This window comes from Phoenix dactylifera, chromosome 18, assembly GCF_009389715.1.
Source record: "Phoenix dactylifera cultivar Barhee BC4 chromosome 18, palm_55x_up_171113_PBpolish2nd_filt_p, whole genome shotgun sequence".
Lineage (NCBI taxonomy): Eukaryota > Viridiplantae > Streptophyta > Magnoliopsida > Arecales > Arecaceae > Phoenix > Phoenix dactylifera.
Genome location: NC_052409.1, coordinates 6,193,179 through 6,213,259, shown reverse-complemented (window position 1 = coordinate 6,213,259; position 20,081 = coordinate 6,193,179). Strand labels below are relative to the sequence as shown.

The following is a 20,081-nucleotide window of genomic DNA, read 5'->3' as shown; positions in this document are numbered from 1 at the left end:
TAGTGCAACTCCATGGTTTTGGGGGTTAACTTTTTTCTCTTTTGGTTAGATCCTTAATTAATGACATTAGAAGGTTTTTAATTATGTAAATTTTTATTCAAACTGAAAATTTCTCATTTGATAATTTTAGGAATTTTTTTTAATTTTATAACGACATCATTTTGTGGAACATATAATCTCAAACAACCTGCTATCTCAAATCTGCATTGATTTTATCGTACGCTCAGAAACATTCTACATAAAATCCTCAAAGCTGTATTTGAAATTTTAAAATTCAAAATTATCATTTTAGCCTTTTTTGAATTTAAATTTAAAATTTTGAATAATGAAAATTTCTAGGTGGTGTTGGTTGTTAAAATAAGGTTAAGATATTGGAAAAAGTTCGCAAAGCTATGTGTTTTCAAAATTCTACACAGCATAAATTAAAAATTTCATTATCAGGGGCATTTTGAAAGCTAAAATGGTGGGTTATTTGTAGCAACAGAGTTTTCCTGAGAAACTATAGAAATTCATTTTTTTTCTTATACTTAATGAGCACTGAACACAGGTGATGCGCTTGAGAAAAGCCATTGTTTTTTGTTGAAATCATGAGAAAGGAGGCATTGTTGACTGTGCCCCTATCTGGTAAATGAACTCCCAATTTTAGTCAATATACAGTCTTTTTTCTCCTCCCTTGAGCAAAGTCTTAACTAAATCATATATATTTGTCTAGAATAGGTATATATAGACTATGGAATATGTAATAACCCAGCACCTCACCCAAAATGGCTAGACAAAAGATATTATTTGGGTTCCTTGATCTTGTATAAGTATCCAAGATCTACCCAGCAAATAACCGATATGGGACTAAACACACACCCGCATGGGTCCTCACATACTCCCCTCGTTCAAGTCCTGATATTCTCGTCAGGCTAAAGGTTCAAATCCATTCAAATCTAATCACAAACACCACGATCGGCTCGTAGTCAGTCTCAATAGATCCGTGAGGCAGTGCCCTCTAGTCCACAAAGGTTATGGGTTGGGTTTGCTCTGATACCATTTGTAACAACCCAGAACCTCACCCAAAATGGCTAGTCAAAAGGTATTATTTTGGTTCCTTGATCCTGTATAAGTATCCAAGATCTACTTCGCGAATAACTGATGTGGAACTAAACACATGTCCGCACGGATCCTCACAGAATATCTCTTTCACATGATTACAATAAACAAAAGCTTAGAGACCAGCAAGAGATTAAATGTTAGCCTTCTAAGTATGACATTACATGTTGGACCTCTTGCAACAAGACCATCATGGTATAATTACATTTATATTTGCTTTAATTGCATTTAAAATAACTTCAATACATTTTGATTTTGGGGGACTTGGATAGTTGGATGATAAAACCCACCTTCTTCCACTTGATGGAGGTGAAAATCAAGACATCTTCAAATTAAATTGAATATCGCTTCATGCGCTTCTCTTAAATATAACTTGCATACCTTCATTGGCAAGTTATTTTAATCTAATATGCCATGTTAAAGTGAATTTTTACACACAAATTCTTTTCTAACCTTATCCATGCAGCATGGCTGACTATGCCATCTCATAAGCCAACTTCTTCTACTGCAGCCAAGCTTCTCTTCTAACAAATCCTTGGACCCTAAGGCAATGATGCCACGGAGAGAGTTTGCTCCATGCCAATTTCCTCAGGACAACTACCTTTCATCAGCATCGAACGGAGTCGACCATTAAAAGGAGGAGATTGTTCGTTTACGGGGTACTGCCTTTTCTTATATGTTAAAGAACGTGGCAATACCGCCGAAGTGGTAGCACGGTTGGTACGGAGTGATCCAGGTTCGAAACGTACAAGCGTTGATTAAATGCGGAGCCCAAATGCCCCCCCGCCTGCTTTGCCTGTATCGAATATTCTCCAACAGAAAGGGGCCCCAGTGGGGACTGAGCAAGATGGGGATGGGATGTGCAATTATGTGCAGAAAGCCTGTTTAATAGCAAGAAAATTAAAAAAAAAAACCCCAAAAGTAGTTACCAAATTTTCAGAATTATTATTTTTAATAGAAATGAAGAAATAATAATTATATTTTCAAAGAAAATAACTTTTTCAAATAATTTTGTATGTAGTTGCTCAAACAAAATAAATGAAATGATAAGGGCAGGATAGGAGCTGGTGTAAAGCATATAAACACACTAGTTTTGATTGCACATGAACCAAAACCCAGTTGACTACACAATGTTGGACTCATGCTGGATCTCATCCATTTATTCTTTGGGATGCTTGAATAATGATTATTTATATATATATTAGAGAGATGGACTGCACTTTATATTAACTCTTTGTAAAAGAAGATAACAATTTTGAAATTAATAATAAGCCATCAAAATCCAAGATCTAAATGGTTGAAAACGATCTACACATAAATAAAAATCTAGATATGAAAATTGAAATATATTTTGCGGTCTTTATTCAATGCATCAAATCAGTAGAAAAAGAATAATATTAATTACACTAGTACGATAACTATTTGATACGGCGTATAAATTAAAAGTCTACTTTGTAAATTATAACCTGCATGCTTTATGGATGTTAGGCCCAAACCTAGGGATCCCACTCCAACCCTCCGCCCAATGAGATTTTTATCTTGTTAATCGTTTCTATCCAAACCCCGTTTGAAGTTCTAATCAATAGAACAGATTTTTTTTTTTTTCCAGATCATTATCTCCAGCCGAATTTATCCCAAATACCAAACTTGGGACCATGCTTGTACCCTTGTGTATTTGCTTAAAAATCACCAATAATGATACCTCATCATATAAATGTAAGACTACCATATACTTGTACCTCACAAAGTCATTCACGGGCTAACTAATTCCTTGGACTTTATGGCAAGTTCAGCAATATACGGCAGAAAACTCAAGCTAAAGGAACCAGAGCAAGCTGTAAAGGCTCACCATCCAGTCACCGCTACAGCAGACACTCGAAGACAATTGATAAGCTCACATAAACAAGCAAGCAGGAAATTTTACGGCATGTACTTTAAGCATCTGAAAATCCACTACGTGTCAGAAGTTGCATATCTAAGAGACCCTATGAAAGCAAAATTATACAGAGACCTTCAGCCGAAGCTACATGCATTGAGAGTTTATGCATCTCCATATCCCAACACACATCAGCACAAGGATTACTGAGAGAACCAACCAGATTACATAAACAACTGAAGCAGTTCTCTGTAATCTACCGCGCGAGGGAGGGCCTTCTGGTATATTTGTATTATCATCAGTCCATTTTGTTCTCAACCTCAGCATCGGTTTAGATTCCAGATACAACTCTGAATCAGGTGATGTATTATCTACATGATAAATAAAACAAGTGTGATCAGCAAAATGCTAGTTTGATAAGAATATATTCAGGTAATACTATAGATTTTTTGCTCTTTATTACCATGAACAGATAACTGTTCAAGCTTGTGCGTGTCTGGTAAAGCAGGCTTAGAAATCTCCCCAAATTCAGCAATATTGTCATCCACATGCTCCCCTCCCTGCAGAGACAAAGTTAAGGTCCATTAGTTCAGGAAAAAATAAGTAGAGACCACACAAAAAAAACTTTAGATATTGACAAATTAAAATGCTGCACCTCTGCCGCTGACTCTTTGTCTTCATGGTCATCTTTACTGCTGCTTGATTCACCAACCGTGCAGGAAAATGTTTCCCCTTGAAGATGAGCTTGCAAAAGAATCGTCCCAGCTGCTATGCCCTGTTTTGATGATAGTTTGTTCAAACTTGGAGAATGTGGTGCTTGCCGAGCCCTGATCTTGATTTCAGTTCCCTCAAGACCATCTTCAATGCTAGGTGTATTCTTCTGGGTCAATGATTCCTCGGTGCTATCAAAAGTATCAAAAGAATCTTGTGAAGCCTTTTTCATTGCCTCTTTGTCTTCATGATCATCTTTGCTGCTGCTAGATTCACTATCAGCACTGAAAAATGATGACTTTTGAGTCAGACCTTGTAAACGGATCCTTCTTGCTGCAGTGCCCTGCTGTGCAAATATGTTGTTTGAATTTGATGGATGCTGTGGCTGACGAGTGCTGAACTTGATACCAGTCACCCCAAAACCATCTCCATTATTTGCAACATTCTTCTGGTTACTTGATTCCTCCATGCTATTAAACAAATCTTGCAAGGATTCTGCAGTGGAGCCCACTGAGTACACATCTGGCCCAGTGCTATCATATGGGAGCAAAGCTGCACTTTCATAGAGTGTGCTCAACTGGGGTTCTATTTCTGGATATTCATACAATGAATTCATTTGTAATGGATCATCTGACAGAAAAGATGATCCATCAAACCACATAGAAGCTTCTGGACCTAGAAGTTCCTGTAAAATTGAAAGAACAGAGAGAAAAGAGCTGAGTTTACATTTTATTTTGTTATGCGTTAATCAATCGATGTAACAAGCACACTCACCTGAGGCAATATTGCTTCAGTATCTATATCGCTGCTAGTCCCGCTATCCCTGCATGATGCTGAATCCCAGATGCTGTGTCTTGGCAGAGTCTCAGGAACTGAATCTTTCTGAACATTAGATGCCCCCGAAGAATGTTCATCTTGATTACTTAAAATTGCATCCAAGAACTCATTTAAGGGGTCCTGATCAGCATTACAAACAAATCCCATATGGGATCCGTGGACAGTGTATGGCAGCATTGGGGAACTGATGTTTGGAAAGCCATTATAATCTATTTGCTCATACTGTGGATCACGGTGCTGTGCCGACACATCCTGCAGAGCATCAGCCTGCATTTATGGAGATCAACAATGCTTTAGTCAGTGCTACAGGTACAAACAAGGATGCATGTCACGATCAAGAAAATCTATCAGGTAGTCATGCTATTAAATGAATTAAATGCAATATAAAGTGGGGGGGGGGGGGGGGACTATCGATGGCCCAAGTTCAACAAAGTTCTTACATGCACTCCAGCTTGTGCATCACGATTATCTGAAGCAACGTTGCAAGAGCTCTCATCTGGTTTTACAGAGTAAATTGTTGAATCATTGGTTTTATCGGCCAGCCATCTCTGGATACCTGCTGGCTGCTGTTCAACCGAATCAGCCAAGGAATGAGGTTCTTCTTGCAAACCTGATTCTGAAGATTCTTGGTTTAATGGGGCTGCAAGTTCCTCCATAACATCTTCTTCGTGCTGTGTTTCATCTGGAGACAATTTGGCTGGGGTTGGAGAGATGCAATTTCTCTCCATTTCATCAGTTTTGGAGTTTGGACTCTTTTCTTCTGGCTTTTTAAATAACCGGTAAAGAACATAACCACCCTGAAGAAAATAAAAATCACAAAGTGAATTGACGAACAACAAATGTAAACACCAAGTTATGGCACGATGAATAGCTGCATAGCCGTTAGGCAATATAAATGCAGACAGACTGTATACAAAAAAGTCTCAATCATCATACATTAATAGGAGTAAGGGTCAGAACAGATGAGCGTAACAGGGAAAAAAAACTTCAATATCTCTATGCTATGCCAGAGTTCCCACTCTTTCAAGCATCTTCCTATGAAATAATTTGACGGTTTTTGCATCGTTATTTGTTTAACAACGAAGCCCTCCCCGACATTTGAAAAACCATCATCCTTACATTTTAATCTAAAGAAGATATTAATAGTCTACTGATCTGCAATATCCAAACATTCTATTCATCATTGTTCTTGGTAGTAGTTTATTGAATATAACATCAAAGTAGCAAACAATTTTCATGCTTTTGAAAAGATTGGTGTTCGATGATGATTATAAACACATAATATAGCCTATTACATGGAGGTAGGATATCACCTTTGAAGTGGATATATGGGGACACTATGACTTTTCAACCTAAGGTTCTACACGCATTGATCTCAATTCTACCATCCCCCATCTGGTGTTCAAAGTTCTGTCCTAAACATCCAACTTAACAATTGCTTATATTTGATTCACTAACTAATCTAACAGTGTTGTTTCTACTATTACCAGTCAGAAAAAGGGAAAATATTCTAAATAGCATGCTTTAGTAACCAATAAACTAAAAATCAGGGTTTAAATAAAAGTTAATTGCAGCGTGAAATTATTTACCTTAGAAGGGCATTAGGTTTAAAAGATAGAAGTACACACCATATCTGCCACCAGACATAACTCACCTGACATGTTCTTACTCAACATGACCAGAGAGACATGTACATGTTGATCAGGTCCGTCAAATAAGTATAAAATAGTTTTGTTTCATTTAAGAAAGTTAAGTAAAAAAGGAAAAAAATAAAAGAAGTGAAGTTGAGTTTAAACTGAAAATGTCATGCGATACTCAAACTACAAATTTGTTAACTAACATCACATAAAAAAAATAAGATAGCTTGAACTTATATAATATCTACCAATTTCACTAAACGAATCATTTGAAGTTTTTGAACTATTTTACCATTACCAAAAGAACAAAGGAGTATACAAACGCTTCTCAGTATTCCATAAAACTCCACAACTCTCTAATGCCATGGTCTGAGAATGAAAACAAAATGAAATGTTTACAATGCATCATAAATGAAATTATATGACGAGCTATCAGAACATATACAGACTAAATTGGTGATGAGAAGCCCTGCTACCAAACCCACTTCAAAAAAGCTTCTCACCACCATCACCTGAACTTAAAACTTTCATATCTTTTAAAAGGCAAAGGTACATGAAATGAAAGAATTCTGGAAATGTGTTTGGGCAAATCCTCGGCACGAATGAGTAACTACATGAACCTGTATTTCCACATAGATTCCATTACAGGTAAACAAGATAAATGGATGACTCGCCTGGCCGAATCATCTCATACATGCATGCCTTGCTGCATCATCTTATACATACATCGAGGCATCTGCATATATAATGTGGGAGAGACCATTCCCTTGATTGGCCCATCAGCATGGTTTTCAGCTTAGCTAAAATCTTGACTGGAGATGCCAATATGCATTTGTATAATAGTATCAGGGACTTGTTGATACCTAATAGATACCAAAACAAAAGAGAGGACTATCTAACTACAGAAATCCATATTTTGTATAAGAAGTGCATGCATGCAAAGGCTAAAAAACAAGAACCTGCATGTCCAGAGCATTAAAACAAGATGGGCAACTTAACAAACGAACAGGCGTTCCACAGTATGAAACTATTCATGGAGTACTACAATATCCGACACGTCAGGGTCTCAAACTGTTTCCGATTTCATGGCGACACTCAGTTTAATGCCACGACACAAGCAGTGCTTTTTTTATGACTGTCGTGCCACACGACTTTCTAGACAAAATTCTCACTAAAGTTAAAAGCTTCACACGCCGCACATCAAAACACGCGGATATCAGGACAAAACCGCGTGAGAAGATAAGCATATCTACCGCCGCCCGAATCAGACCCATGGAGTCGGTGCCCACGCATATCGGAATCACTTCAAAAATGTAATCCTGCGTCAGAAAACATCAGTATACTAAATTTAAGCTAGATTACCCTGAAGCCGTAGGGAAAAAAAATTATCCTTTCCAACACTACAAGAATAAAAACCTCCCATTACGCAGGAAAAGAATCCACAAAAACATCCAAATTAGCATACAGAAACTATAAACGCACCTTCAAACAGACATAAAGTTTGTTGTTTTCTTAAAATAAAATAAAAAAAAGAGTGGTTGGTAGAGAGAAAGGGGAAAGCAACGCTCCGAACCTGAACACCGGACTCGAACTCCGGCTCGGTGGTGCGGTACTCGTGCATGATCCAGCTGGTGCGGATGCCCTTCGGCGCTCTTCCTTGGTGGAAGACGAGGGTCTTCTTCATGCCGATGACGTTGTGCCCCGCCGCCGCGGCCTTCGACCGGATGACCCGGTCTTTCCCCGTGGCCTTCCAGTAGCCGGCCTCGGTCGCGCGGTTGGACCTGTGTCCATTGGCGTACTTCCGATCCTTCGGCGCGAAGAAAAACCACTCGGGATCGTCCGATCTAATAATAGATTTATCTGCCCGCCCCCATCAAACCCACCCAAACCGCATCAAGGTCGAATATTTAAGCGCACACACCCAAAAAAAAAAATCTTTTTACTCGAGGTTTGAAAGAAGTAATGGGGAATTGATACCAGGAAGGTCCCAGGGCTCGCATTTGCAGACATCGATCTCGGGGATGACTTCCGCCTCGGACTTGATCCGGCCGCTGATCTTCCGCTTCAAGTAGTGATTGACCAGCTCCTCGTCGGTCGGGTGGAACCGGAACCCTAAGGGAAGCAACTGCAGGGCGATCGCTGTCATCGCTCCTCCCTTCCTTCCAGCTCCTCCACTATGCTCCAAAATACCACCGCCCCGTTCGAAATCGAACACCGAGAACGGTTGAGAAGACGAAATCTTCAGTCCAAAAGCTAGAATTTGGGAGGATTGATCGCGGGAACTCAAAAAACACTGGAAAAATGGAGGCTTTGGATCTCTTCCCGGCCTAGGGCTTCGAGCTAAGTGTGTGTGAGAGAAAGAGAGAAAGGAAAGGGGAAGCTTCTTAAAGAAGCGAAGTTTGTGCGTACGGGGAGAGAGAGAGAGAGAGAGACACGGGGTGGCCGCGTCTAGAACATCTTTGATCCTTTGCATATACCGCGTTAACAAAATGCCACTGGATTAGGGGATTAATTACTAGATCTGCCAGTATATTCTCATATGGACGAGTATGTCCCTAGGATCTTTAGAATAAGGGAGTGGATCAAGTGGTGGATTGTGGTGGGCTGCTTGGTAATTTTGAAGGAGGAAATGAAATGCGTGATCTAGTTGTGGATTTTGGCGGGGTGCTTAGTAATTTTGGAGGAGGAAAAGAACCAATGCGTGATTGACACGTGTGACTTTTTCAGCGCCGGCGGCCCGCTTTAAGGCGTGCAATTCTACGTGGGAACTACGTGGACACAAGGGAGGGTTTATGTGTGAGTCCCGGTTCTTTCTTGGGGAGGTGGAGAGTTTTTCATGGAGCCCGGTTGTATCCTCCGCGCCCATTGACCGTCAGATCATCCACATCCGCTTTGAGAGCTGTGTATCGCATGGATGACGGGCTTCGGAGTGCTCTCAACGGTCGATGGGCGCGAAGGGAGGTATCCTTCTTTCGCGCGAAGGAAAACGGGAAAAGAAGCGGCGGGACACGTGGAGGGTAGCTAGGTAGCCTTCGGTCGTGATCCAACGATGAGAAGATCTTGGCTGTGTCGCCACGTTCTCGTTTCCAATTCGAGGATAAATGCTGGGGTCCAAGGCGAAGTGAATTTTGGGACTGAATCCGGATAAGGATACCGCCGGTAGGTCTTAGAAGATCGTGGTTTGCGTACAATAAGGATGGAATCAAGGGTGGCGAATCCTTGAGACCTTGATCCGCTTTTCAATCCAATAGGAAGTAGGATGGCTTTGGGTTGAGTATAATGTGACCAATCTATTTATGGAATGGTTCGGTTATAGATTTAAAGAGTTGATACACTTGATCTAAATTATTCAATTTAATAGTTGAATTAGGCCAATAGAATCATGAACCGGAAATAAAAGTGATTCTTTATGAACCCATTCAACTTTAAGATCATATTTGTTTGGAACTAGTTAGGTGATTATTTTTTGTTTATGACAAATTTAATTAATTTAAGAAAAAATTATCATAAATTATTCGTAGCAATAAACTATCATTTCTATCTATTTTTTTTATAAATTAAAATATCAGAAACATTCTAGAAATCATAGCTCAACAAAATTAGAATAACTCATAGTATAATTATTCCCATAAGCGTTTCCTGTTAACCTTTTTTTTAGTTTTTGTAAACCAAATACAGCTTAAAAGATTAAAGTAATGTAAATGTTACATATGCATTTTTATTATATATAAAGCTCCAAGTTTGATAGCTTCGATCGTGCTAGTATTAACTATATCAAGTCAAGTAAGTAGGTTAACCAAAATCTCCTCAACAAGATCCTTCCTTGCTAAAGGAGCTATATCAGCTTGGACTACTGGTTCGATAAGTATTGTTTCAATAAGCAAATCAATTAGGTTCGACTCGTTGGATGATTTTGTTGTAGTGCTCATATCAAAACTCAAAATAAACTTAGATTTAACTCGACCTCAACCATATCTAGGATCCTGCATGTCATGCTTAAAAGGTTTGATGGTAGGTCCAATTGTGATTCTTTATGTTGTCGTGCAACCGGTATACATTTTTAATACATAAATACCTGACCTCACCTGCTATTTAATAAAAGAGAAGAAAAATAAAAGTTCTTGGCTTGAACCGGCTGCCTTTAACCACTTGACATATATTGGGATAGTGACAAGCACGCGAGCAGGCTTAATTTGCTTTATTCCACATGCTAGCGTCTTTGGTTCACCGATAAAATCTTATTAATGATTTAAATAACAAGCATCAGAAAGTGTGCAGGACCATTTAGAGTCAAGCACAGTGGCTACCACTTGCTACATTATTTACCATGTTTGGATGTCTAGGAATGCCCGTATTTTTTTTTTTTTTGCTAAAAAAATGCCTGCGTTTTTTTTTTTTGCTAAAAAAATGCCTGCGTTTTTAAGGATACTCTTTTGGAAGCACAAGTCTGGGCAATCGAATACATCTTGATCAAGACCGATTACACGATCGAGATGGTCGAGGAAAATCAAGATTCTTGCACGGTGTCTTCTATATCTTCTAGGGTGAGGTGCTGTTACTATGTTTAGAGCCTCCGGCGTAGTGCTGAAGGGAGATTCTGAGATGGTGATCAGTTAGATATCAGAGGCCACTACTCTCCATGATGATTTGCATCATGTTTTGGCAGACTCAAAGTCCGGTGTAGTACTCGTGCATGATTCAGTGGGTGCAAATGCCCTTCAGGGCTCTTTCTTAGTGAAAGACAAAGGGTCTTATTTATGCCGATGATGTTATGCCCCGTCGCCACAGCCTTCGCCCAGATGACCTACTACAGAACTTATAAAGAGGCTAATAGTGCCATTCAAGGCAATACATATTTATAGAGAGGCTAATAGTGTTAAGAACTTGGTTGCCTTATTTGCAGCCAATCACATAGGGTCAGCACTTTGGAATTCTGCCACACTGGCTTATTGTATTCCGTTGTATCTATAGAAGGGTAGTGCAATTTGGCCACGCTACAAAAAAAAAAGAAGAACTAAAAGAAAGAAAAGAAATGTGCTACACATTTTACGTGGCTATTATTATGCAACGGTTAGTCATACTTCTCGCTATTGTTCTTAGTATCAATGCTTCTTTGATATCTTAACATTAATATATTTATTAGATCTCAGAGAAAAAATATTTTTTTCGTATCCCGATGCAAACTCCAGCACGTACCAAGGCTGCATTTTTGCCACATCATTTGGAGCAAATCGATATCAGCCCTCAGTATATGGTGAATAAAACTTTGTATGGCACTTGCCGGGCGCTGGATACGCAAAGCAATATTCGAAATATTATGGGCTCGTTTGGTTCGCGGGAAGTATTTTCCCTCCTAGGAATCTGATTCCTGGGAATCAGATTCCTAGGAAGAGGATACCTAGGAAAGTACTTTTGGCATGTTTGGTTAACCATGGGAAAGTGACAAATTTCCAAAGTGCTTATGTTTGGTTGACCATCCACTTTCCTAGAAAAGTTATGTATAATTCCTATTATGCCCTTAATAAAAATTAGGTCTTTAATGCCTCTTTAATGCTTCTTTAATGCTGAAGGGTCTTTTGGGAAAAAATTAAAAAGGAGTGATTCCCACCTCATGGGAAAGTAACTTTCCCATGTTTCTCATGGGAAAGTAACTTTCCCATGTTTCTCATGGGAAAGACTTTCCCATGAAATGTGGGAATCATATTCCCATGGGAATACAACTTTCCCATTTCTCTCCTTTGAAAACTCCAACCAAACAAGAGGCATTTCATTACTTTCCCGTTGACCACACTTTCCCCCCTCTTTTTCCTGCGAACCAAACGAGTCCTATATGATTCCAATCAAATACATATATTCAAACATCGCTACCTTGTAATAAGTCTTCATTTTTTTTTTTGCTGAAGACCTTGTAATAAGTCTTCACATGATATTGTAGGCCAATATAGATTATTATAATGAATAATTATAAAAAAATTGAATTTTCAAGTTATATAAAATATATTGTAATAAATAACAACTATCCTATTGGTACCTCTACTGTAAAGACCTGCCTCCTAGAAAATCATGGGCGTAACTTCTAGTATTGCTTAAATAAATATACATCGTAATATTATAGTAATACACAATGGCGTTTTCAAACCTCAAAATGATATATATCAATAGTAGGTACAAAGTGAAAACTCAATTTTCACTTTGCACGTATCTTTGGTTTGGTTCTTGTAGAGAAAAATATAGAGCCATATTGAATTTTAATTGTGAGGGCCTATTCGAACATATGTTTAGTTTCACATTAGTTATACAGATTTTAAGTACTTACGCAAGACTAAAAAATCAATAAAATATTTTCCGGCTAGCTTTTTTAGATGAGAACTTAAATTATTGCAAATGATACCAAAACCGATCTGGTTCTGGCCTGTGTGAATTAAGAGACACTGCAACACAGGTTTATTTGGATCAATAAATTAAGAGACTGCAATACAGGTTTATTTGGATTGATTACATAGGCACGTATTTAGTTTTAGGTCAATCGTGCAGGCTCGAGAGGGTGGTTCTAGAAATACTCTCTCTTCTTTCCTATCGCTATCATCTCTCTTATTTCCTATCGCTATCGTCGTCATGCAGCGCCAAATCATGTGGAATTTTAATTACGTGGGCATCTAGATTGCCATCCATATAACCTTTCGAAAGGCAGTACCCCACTCTCTACTGCATGAAAAAGGGCTGAGCAATGGTAAATCCAGACTGCGACACGGTATGAATTGTGGATGGTGGAATTTGATAAGGGGACACGTGCCTCACTTGTGCCCAGTCCAATCATACATAATCTTTAAGTAACGTCAAAACCGCCATCCATATGACTTTATAAAAAGACATCACATTCTCTAGTTTATAAATGTATTTGGAACCGGCCGACCCAGGCGAGGGTGGCCTTTCATTTATCAGATGAAAGATTGAAGATAGACGGTCTATCGACATCATGGAGGATAGATGGTTGGCTGAGATTCCATATCGGGGTTAGCAGAGACCTGTTCAACATCAAAAAAGGTTTCATGTTTAACAACTTTATGAGGAAGGAACAGCAACTGCATCCAAAAATATTTACACACCACTTCTTATGTGAAAAGCATCGTGATGGTATCTCCTATGCGAGGCGGGTAGTTAGTGCTGAGCGTATATGCCTCGAGAGGAACTCCACTGTGGTGATCGATTGGGTTTGGAGAGTGGACAGATATGGTGATGGTTATCCCCTTATTCGTGATACCCGTAAATTGGCTCAAGAGCTGAGCGACTTTCAAGTATTACATGTATTCCGGAAGGCCTCATTTGCGGCCCGATACTTTAGGAGTTCATCTGGGCATCTGTAGGAGACATACCTCCTATCTTATACTCTTTACTTTTTTTTTTTGATATGGCTGGATGTACTTACGTTAGAGCTATATAAAATGCCGTTTTCAAACAACAACAACAACAACAACAACAACAACAACAACAATATATATATATATATATATAAAAGCACCGTGATGCATCTTTGATAAATACTCTCTGTTGAGTCCCATTTCGTTAGTAGAACTTAAGGAGAGCATAAATGCGAAAGGTTTTTCCCTTTTTTTTTTTTTGAAAAACTAATACACCTGCGAGAAGAAATTTTAAATTTATTGTAGTTGATGGTTCACGTAAATCTTAGCGTCATAAGTCCTGTTTACAAGTCTTGGATCTCCAAGAGTGATATCATACAATCACTTCAAAATTTGGGCGTCCAAAATTTACAGGGCACAACAAAAAATGATGAAAGATGTTCGTCTACAACTATTTGCCTTCTTCATCCTTTTCTATTTTTCCCCCTCCAGCCAATCTGGATAAACATTTGCTAAATCTACCATTTGGAAGAAATCCTGCTTAAAAAATAAGAAAACAGAGAAAGTTCATACAAGCAAAACATAATTTGCTCAGTGAATATGGACAATATGCTAACCTAATTCAGAAAAAAATATTAACTATATAAGCCAAATAAAATGATAAATGCATTATAATTTTGCTAACACTTTCAAGAAAGCATACAGCAGCAAACCCATAAAGGCCAAAGCCTACATATATGCATGTAATTAGGGGGTTTCTCTTTTGAATAAATGGACAACTATTCGAGCCACAGCTTTGCATGGTTAAGTCTGATTAGATCCATCAATGCTTTAAGAATATAGAAAAAATTTTCTAAGTATCCTCAATGTCATCTCTGCGTATCTCCGATGGATCCAACAAGTAAGCTTCGCTCGCTATAAGAAGACACAACAATCCTTTCCCTGTAATGGTGTGAAGCTTTTATCATGCAAACGGGGGCCACCCCCGGTGGTCAATGGTTGCTTGGAGTCGCCACCTAGGCTTATTAGAAAAATTACAAAGTCTGAAGCAGGAATAAGGCTTGTTTAGAGTAATGATTCAAGATAGCAACATGGAAGGACCTTTAGATGCATCCTATTACCTCTTTGAGTTGGAGGTCCTAGAAAAAAGATACAACTCCTACTCTAGGTTTGGGTTGAAGACAAAATCAAAGACCCCAAGAAAAGTGAAAAAGATAGAAAATATAAAATGGGTCGAGCGCCTCAGTGCGCTTGATTTGGCATCTTCTTCTTCTCCCTTTGGTATCGGGCCTCTACTTAGAGAGAGGCTCCCAACCAACAGAACTAATTAAGGTCTTCCTTCTTACTCGAGTTGCTTGAATTAGCTTCTACTTAGAGACACTCCTTGCTCGGCCTTAAAAGTTCATTATTTAATATACAATAAAAATTTAGCTATTGAAGCTTTTTGTTTGTTGTAATCTATTATATTGCTATATTGTATTTCAAGTACAATTGGAGAGAGAAGAAAAATATGTATCCAGTACATCGTATGGGTTATATGCTAGTGAATTGCTATATTTAAATCAATTTAAAGAGTGCAATCTTTTGAACAAACTTCAATTCTAGATTCGAAAATGTGAAGCTATATTGTATTTCAAGTACAATTGGAGAGAGAAGAACAATATGTATCCAGTACATCGTATGGGTTATATGCTAGTGAATTGCTATATTTAAATCATTTTAAAGATTATAATCTTTTGAACAAACTTCAATTCTAGATTCGAAAATGTGAAGATACATTGGCTCATTACGTGCGGTCATTTAGCCACGTCAAGTGCAATGATGTGAATTTATATCAATGAGCCAAAATGTTATTCTTATCCAAAAGCCCAATATATATGTAATTGATGGTAGAAACTTTTGACAATAAATAAAATGGAAGACATCAAGACCACAAATAATTGACAAGTATAACTCAATAAACTTATTTGACACGATACAGATTGAGCTACATTAGTCAGAAAACATTCTTGACTAGGACTGTGAATTATTATTTTTATTTTTGATGACTACTTTAAGGAATGGTACTACTTTAAGAAACCTCCCTTGGGCAAAGGAGGAATGCTCTGCTCATTTCTAAACACGTTATCCGGATCGATTGCCGTCTTGGCCCGCACCAACCTCCCGTAGTTCCCCAGGAAATACCTCCCGCCCCACGCCCTCGCCACACCCACCGCGTCCAAGGACCCACCAGTTCCTATGGTCCATTCGATGGTCCCGAGATCAAGGTCCACATAATTCACGTACGCCGCCCGGGGGTTCTTCGAAACAAAGCATCCCATGTACTCGTAGAGCCTCCGTAACCATGCCACGTACGCCATTCCATCCTCTCCCTCTCGCCAATCGATCCTGTACTGGATCCCATACAAATTCCCACCCCGGTGAGGGAACGGAAGATCACCGCTCCCTATCCTGCCCATCGCTCCACCGTAGGGGTCAAAAATGACGTAAGCTTTTGGCTGCCTGGATAACAAATCAACGGCTGTGATCAGACCACCTATCGCGATTGGGGCCCTCACGTAGTCCGACTTGACCTTGAAGTACGTCTTCGTGGACGGCTCGCGCTTCAGTAGATCCGAGACGGATTTTATATTTGCGAAACCGACCGCCGATTCGATCCAACTCATCTCGTTGCACTCCGATTCTGATACGTTCAACTCGGGGAATCGTTGACTCAGTATGGAAATTGCCGTTCCTTTAGGGCCAAGGAATAGGCCCAAGAACGTGTTGCGGACGTTCCCAGTCGTTGACCCTTGGATAATCGTGGAGAGATAGAACTCGTCCGGGAGACTCGGGGCGACGTACTGCCACTTGTGAGTCAACTCGGCAACTTGCCTGACCGAGCCGGGCCGGCTGATGGAGCACGCAGTGACCCGGTCCGGGACCGGGACGAGCCGGAGCTTCCACGCGTAGACCGCCCCCCAGCTCCCGCCACCGCCGCCCCGGATGGCCCAGAAGACGTCCTCGCCCATGGATTTCCGGTCCAGAGCTCGACCGGCGGGGTCGATGAGAACCGCGTCCAAGACGTTATCGGCGGAGAGGCCGTACTTCCGAGAGAGGAGGCCGAACCCGCCCCCGGAGATGTGGCCGCCGCTGCCGACGGTCGAGCAGGACCCGGCCGAGAAGGCGAGGGAGCGGTTGGACTGGGCTACGGCGTAGTAGATCTCGCCCAGTGTAGCACCCGACTCGGCCCAGGCCGTGGACGAGCCGGCATCGATCAAGACCCGGTTCAAGTTCATCAAGTCGATGACCGCGAAGGGAGTGTGCTCTCCCGCGGTGTAGGATAAGCCTTCAAAGCTGTGGCCGCCGCTCCGAAGTCTAATGGCCAGGGAAGAAGAACGGCAGCAGAGGATGGAGCTTTGGAGCTCTTGTTGGGTCTTTGGGAGGATGAAAACCGAAGGCTTGTGGACGGAGGGGCCAGCCAAGCGGAGGTTTTGGATTGAGAGGTTGAGGAGATCGGAGTATTGGATGGAAGGTGGAGAGGAGGAGATGGTGAAGTTCTGAACATGGGAAGAAAGGAGGCAAGAAGAGATGTTAGCATTTGCTGTGGCAGTCTCAGTGGTAGAAGAAGTGTTACTTTGGGAGCGGGTGGTGGGGAAGAGGAGGAAGAGGGGGAGGAGGAGGAGGAGGAGGGGAGGACTAATCTCTGGATTCATGGATATCTTTGGAGTCTATGGGACTATTTTTTTTTTTTTTCTGTGAACGGCCTGGCGGGGAGGAGGATATACAAAGAGGGGTTATAGTGGGACGGCGACTTTGGGTGGAACGGCGACTTTCGGGACGACCCCGCATTGGAATTTTCAGCAATTATTTTGGATGTACCTGCAGGACACGTTAAAAAATATTATTTTTAGGATATATTTAGTTGAAAGGAACTGAACGATATAATAGGAATAAATATGAGTTACCCATATTCTTCATCATTAAAAAAAGAAAAAAAACCCTCTCATTCCAGGAATTTATTTGGAGAAAATCTCATTCTGAGGATATTTTAATGCTCCAAAATTTAATTCCTACTCTTCCAAAAATATTCAATTTTATTTTGATTCCAAATCTGATTCAGATAGTGAACAAAATACGTCAGAAATTTTAGTATTTAAGACGAATTCTTCAACTAGGGTATGTTCTGGTGATTACAATTCTCTTCCTCTGAGTGTGTCTTTAATAGATCATATAAACATTAAGACAATATCATGAAGGAAAGAATCAAGAGTTGGTTATGTTTGGGTTGAATCATAGCCTCAGTATGCTACCATGCATATATACTAAAATTTCTGGTTAGATTCTCCTATCACTATATTTAGCAAATTAGTAATCATATAACTTTATTATGGTTTAAGTATCAAGATTAACCATCTCTCAAAATACAAATATCAAGATTTTACAACCTAAGGATGAATTAAGATCATCTAGACTATTTATAAGGTTATATGTTCGTTTGAGAACTTTACCATATGGTAATATGGAGGATCAATCTTTTATTCTTGTCTATATCTATTTTCGAATACATGGAAAAGGACGTGAGCATATTTTTGCAAAATTTGGTTTTATACACAAGGGAGGAACCAGCACTTATTTTTTTTTTACAAATATTGATAATTGTCTAACATTTGACCATAATTTTTTACTTGTTTTTTTTTTGGCTTCTCATATCCGAGCTTCCACAATAAAAGGAAATTTTTTTTTAGCTATGTAAACTCATATCTCATGAGGACTCCTATCATACCATTGGCAAGATACATTTCTAAAATTTCATCTTTTTCATTCATTTTTATAACAAGTGGTGCATCAAATTAAATTCTGACACTTTATGCCTTGTCAATCCGTTCGTTTAAATTTCACAACAAGGTGAATAGGCTTGAAGTTGGAGTAAGTACCAGATATATCGTTATTTTGAAGTTTGATAGGATATAGGTGGCTTTTTGGAAGGAATATTATCAAATGTTATATTTTTTTTTTTATGAGAAACTAACGAAAAAGACTTATCTGCAAATGCTTGGATATGTTAATCATGTATGTACAATTGATAAAATAGAAAGTCATATGCATATGCAAACATTTCCTTTTCACCCACAACTATTGTCTAAGCAAATATAAGCTAAGGTTGTCCAACATTAGAATGAGTCTTAGATGTGTATCTAGAAAGCTTTGCATGGATTCTTTCGTTAATTTTCTATTTTAAAATTTAGTATTTATTGTTAAGAGTACCAATTAATTAGTCAAGTTGGTAAAACCTTTTACATCGAAATTTAAGTTCAATTCCGCCTCAGCTTTGATTTCCATCGAGTTTTTTTTCCTATTATTATTATAAAAACAATTGTTAGAAGAAGTAAAAGATGATCCAAGCTCCGTAGAGGTTTATAGGATTCAAAGACTTATTTTGACCATTAGCCTCCAGGAAAGCAGCAGCATGGTTGACTAATCTTTCTTCAGTTTGGTTGATGACCGGATGAACGTAGTCTAAAAGATATTTCTTGAACGAGTTGGATGCAATTAGCCTCTGTTGGGGGGGGGGGCCTAGAATTTAGTCCTACATCGGCTAGTAGCGGAAAGATTCCGTGCCTTAAATGGGGGGTGGAAATCCTTTCCTCTCGAGGGCCCTTTTGTGGGACAAAACCGTGAGGAGGGCTCCGGATACGCTCGACCCCCAAAGCTGATAATACCTCGGGAGGAACGCGGTCCTCTTTCTCTGCTAGCTTAATGTGGGCTATGTTGTTGTATGAGGCTCCGGCCAAAGGCCGTCCCCGCAACAGATGGCGCGCTAGGTAGGGGCGCCTCCTCTCTCCATTGACTACCCTCCAGGACTGTGGGGGCCCGTTGGGGTAAAACCTGGCCGGAACCTTCCCGCTGGGGGGGCTATGTTGTGGGGGGGGGAGGGGGCCTTGAATTTAGTCCTACATCGGCTAGTAGCGGAAAGGTTCCGTGCCTTAAATGGGGGGTGAAAATCCTTTTCTCTCGAGGGCCTTTTTGTGGGACAAAACTGTGAGGAGGGCTCCGGGTACGCTCGACCCCCAAAGCGGACAATACCTCGGGAGGAACGCGGTCCTCTTTCTCTGCTAGCTTAATGTGGGCTATGCTGTTGTGTGAGGCTCCGGCCAAAGGCCGTCCCCGCAACAGCCTCCTAAATGTTGACATCAATTAAAGGGATTCTAAGAAAAATATGGTCGTTTGTTGGCCTGACCTAACCTCCGTGCAGCGGGCGCTGCTCTCCTGGTAAGAGACGAAGAGAAAGTCCGCAACGTAAGGCTCGCTTAATTGGTTGAATCACTTTAGACCAGCGGCATATCAAGTCTCGTGTTGTCGAGGCCATGGGGCTCACCGAAGTTGCAACATTTTATCATTACCATGACTCTTGTTGTCATCTACGTGCGGCGTCTTTGAACCTTCCATTGGATGCATTAGCCCAGTTGTGATGGTGCCGGAACCAATAGTCGGCCAAGACATAGTCATTGTCAAGTTGTTATTCGGGGAGGCAATTATAACATCATTGCTATTTTTGGTTGATGTGATCTTACCTCGGCAACT

The 20,081-nt window shown here is 40.0% G+C and overlaps 2 protein-coding genes across 2 annotated transcripts; both read right to left on the bottom strand.

Moving 5' to 3' along the window:
• Positions 1 to 2,852: 2,852 nt before the first annotated feature.
• Positions 2,853 to 8,598, bottom strand: LOC103722570 (protein NTM1-like 9). Its single transcript, XM_039115529.1, has 7 exons — positions 8,137 to 8,598; positions 7,733 to 8,019; positions 4,963 to 5,319; positions 4,460 to 4,789; positions 3,630 to 4,370; positions 3,438 to 3,534; positions 2,853 to 3,345 (listed from the first exon to the last, which is right to left on the bottom strand). Exons 1-7 carry the CDS (start codon positions 8,303 to 8,305, stop codon positions 3,122 to 3,124), a joined length of 2,205 nt encoding a protein of 734 aa, XP_038971457.1. The 5' UTR covers positions 8,306 to 8,598; the 3' UTR covers positions 2,853 to 3,121.
• Positions 8,599 to 15,361: 6,763 nt separating this feature from the next.
• On the bottom strand, positions 15,362 to 17,281 carry LOC103722580 (reticuline oxidase-like). Its single transcript, XM_008813184.4, has one exon. It carries the CDS (start codon positions 17,210 to 17,212, stop codon positions 15,584 to 15,586), a length of 1,629 nt encoding a protein of 542 aa, XP_008811406.4. The 5' UTR covers positions 17,213 to 17,281; the 3' UTR covers positions 15,362 to 15,583.
• Between the last annotated feature and the right edge of the window lie 2,800 nt (positions 17,282 to 20,081).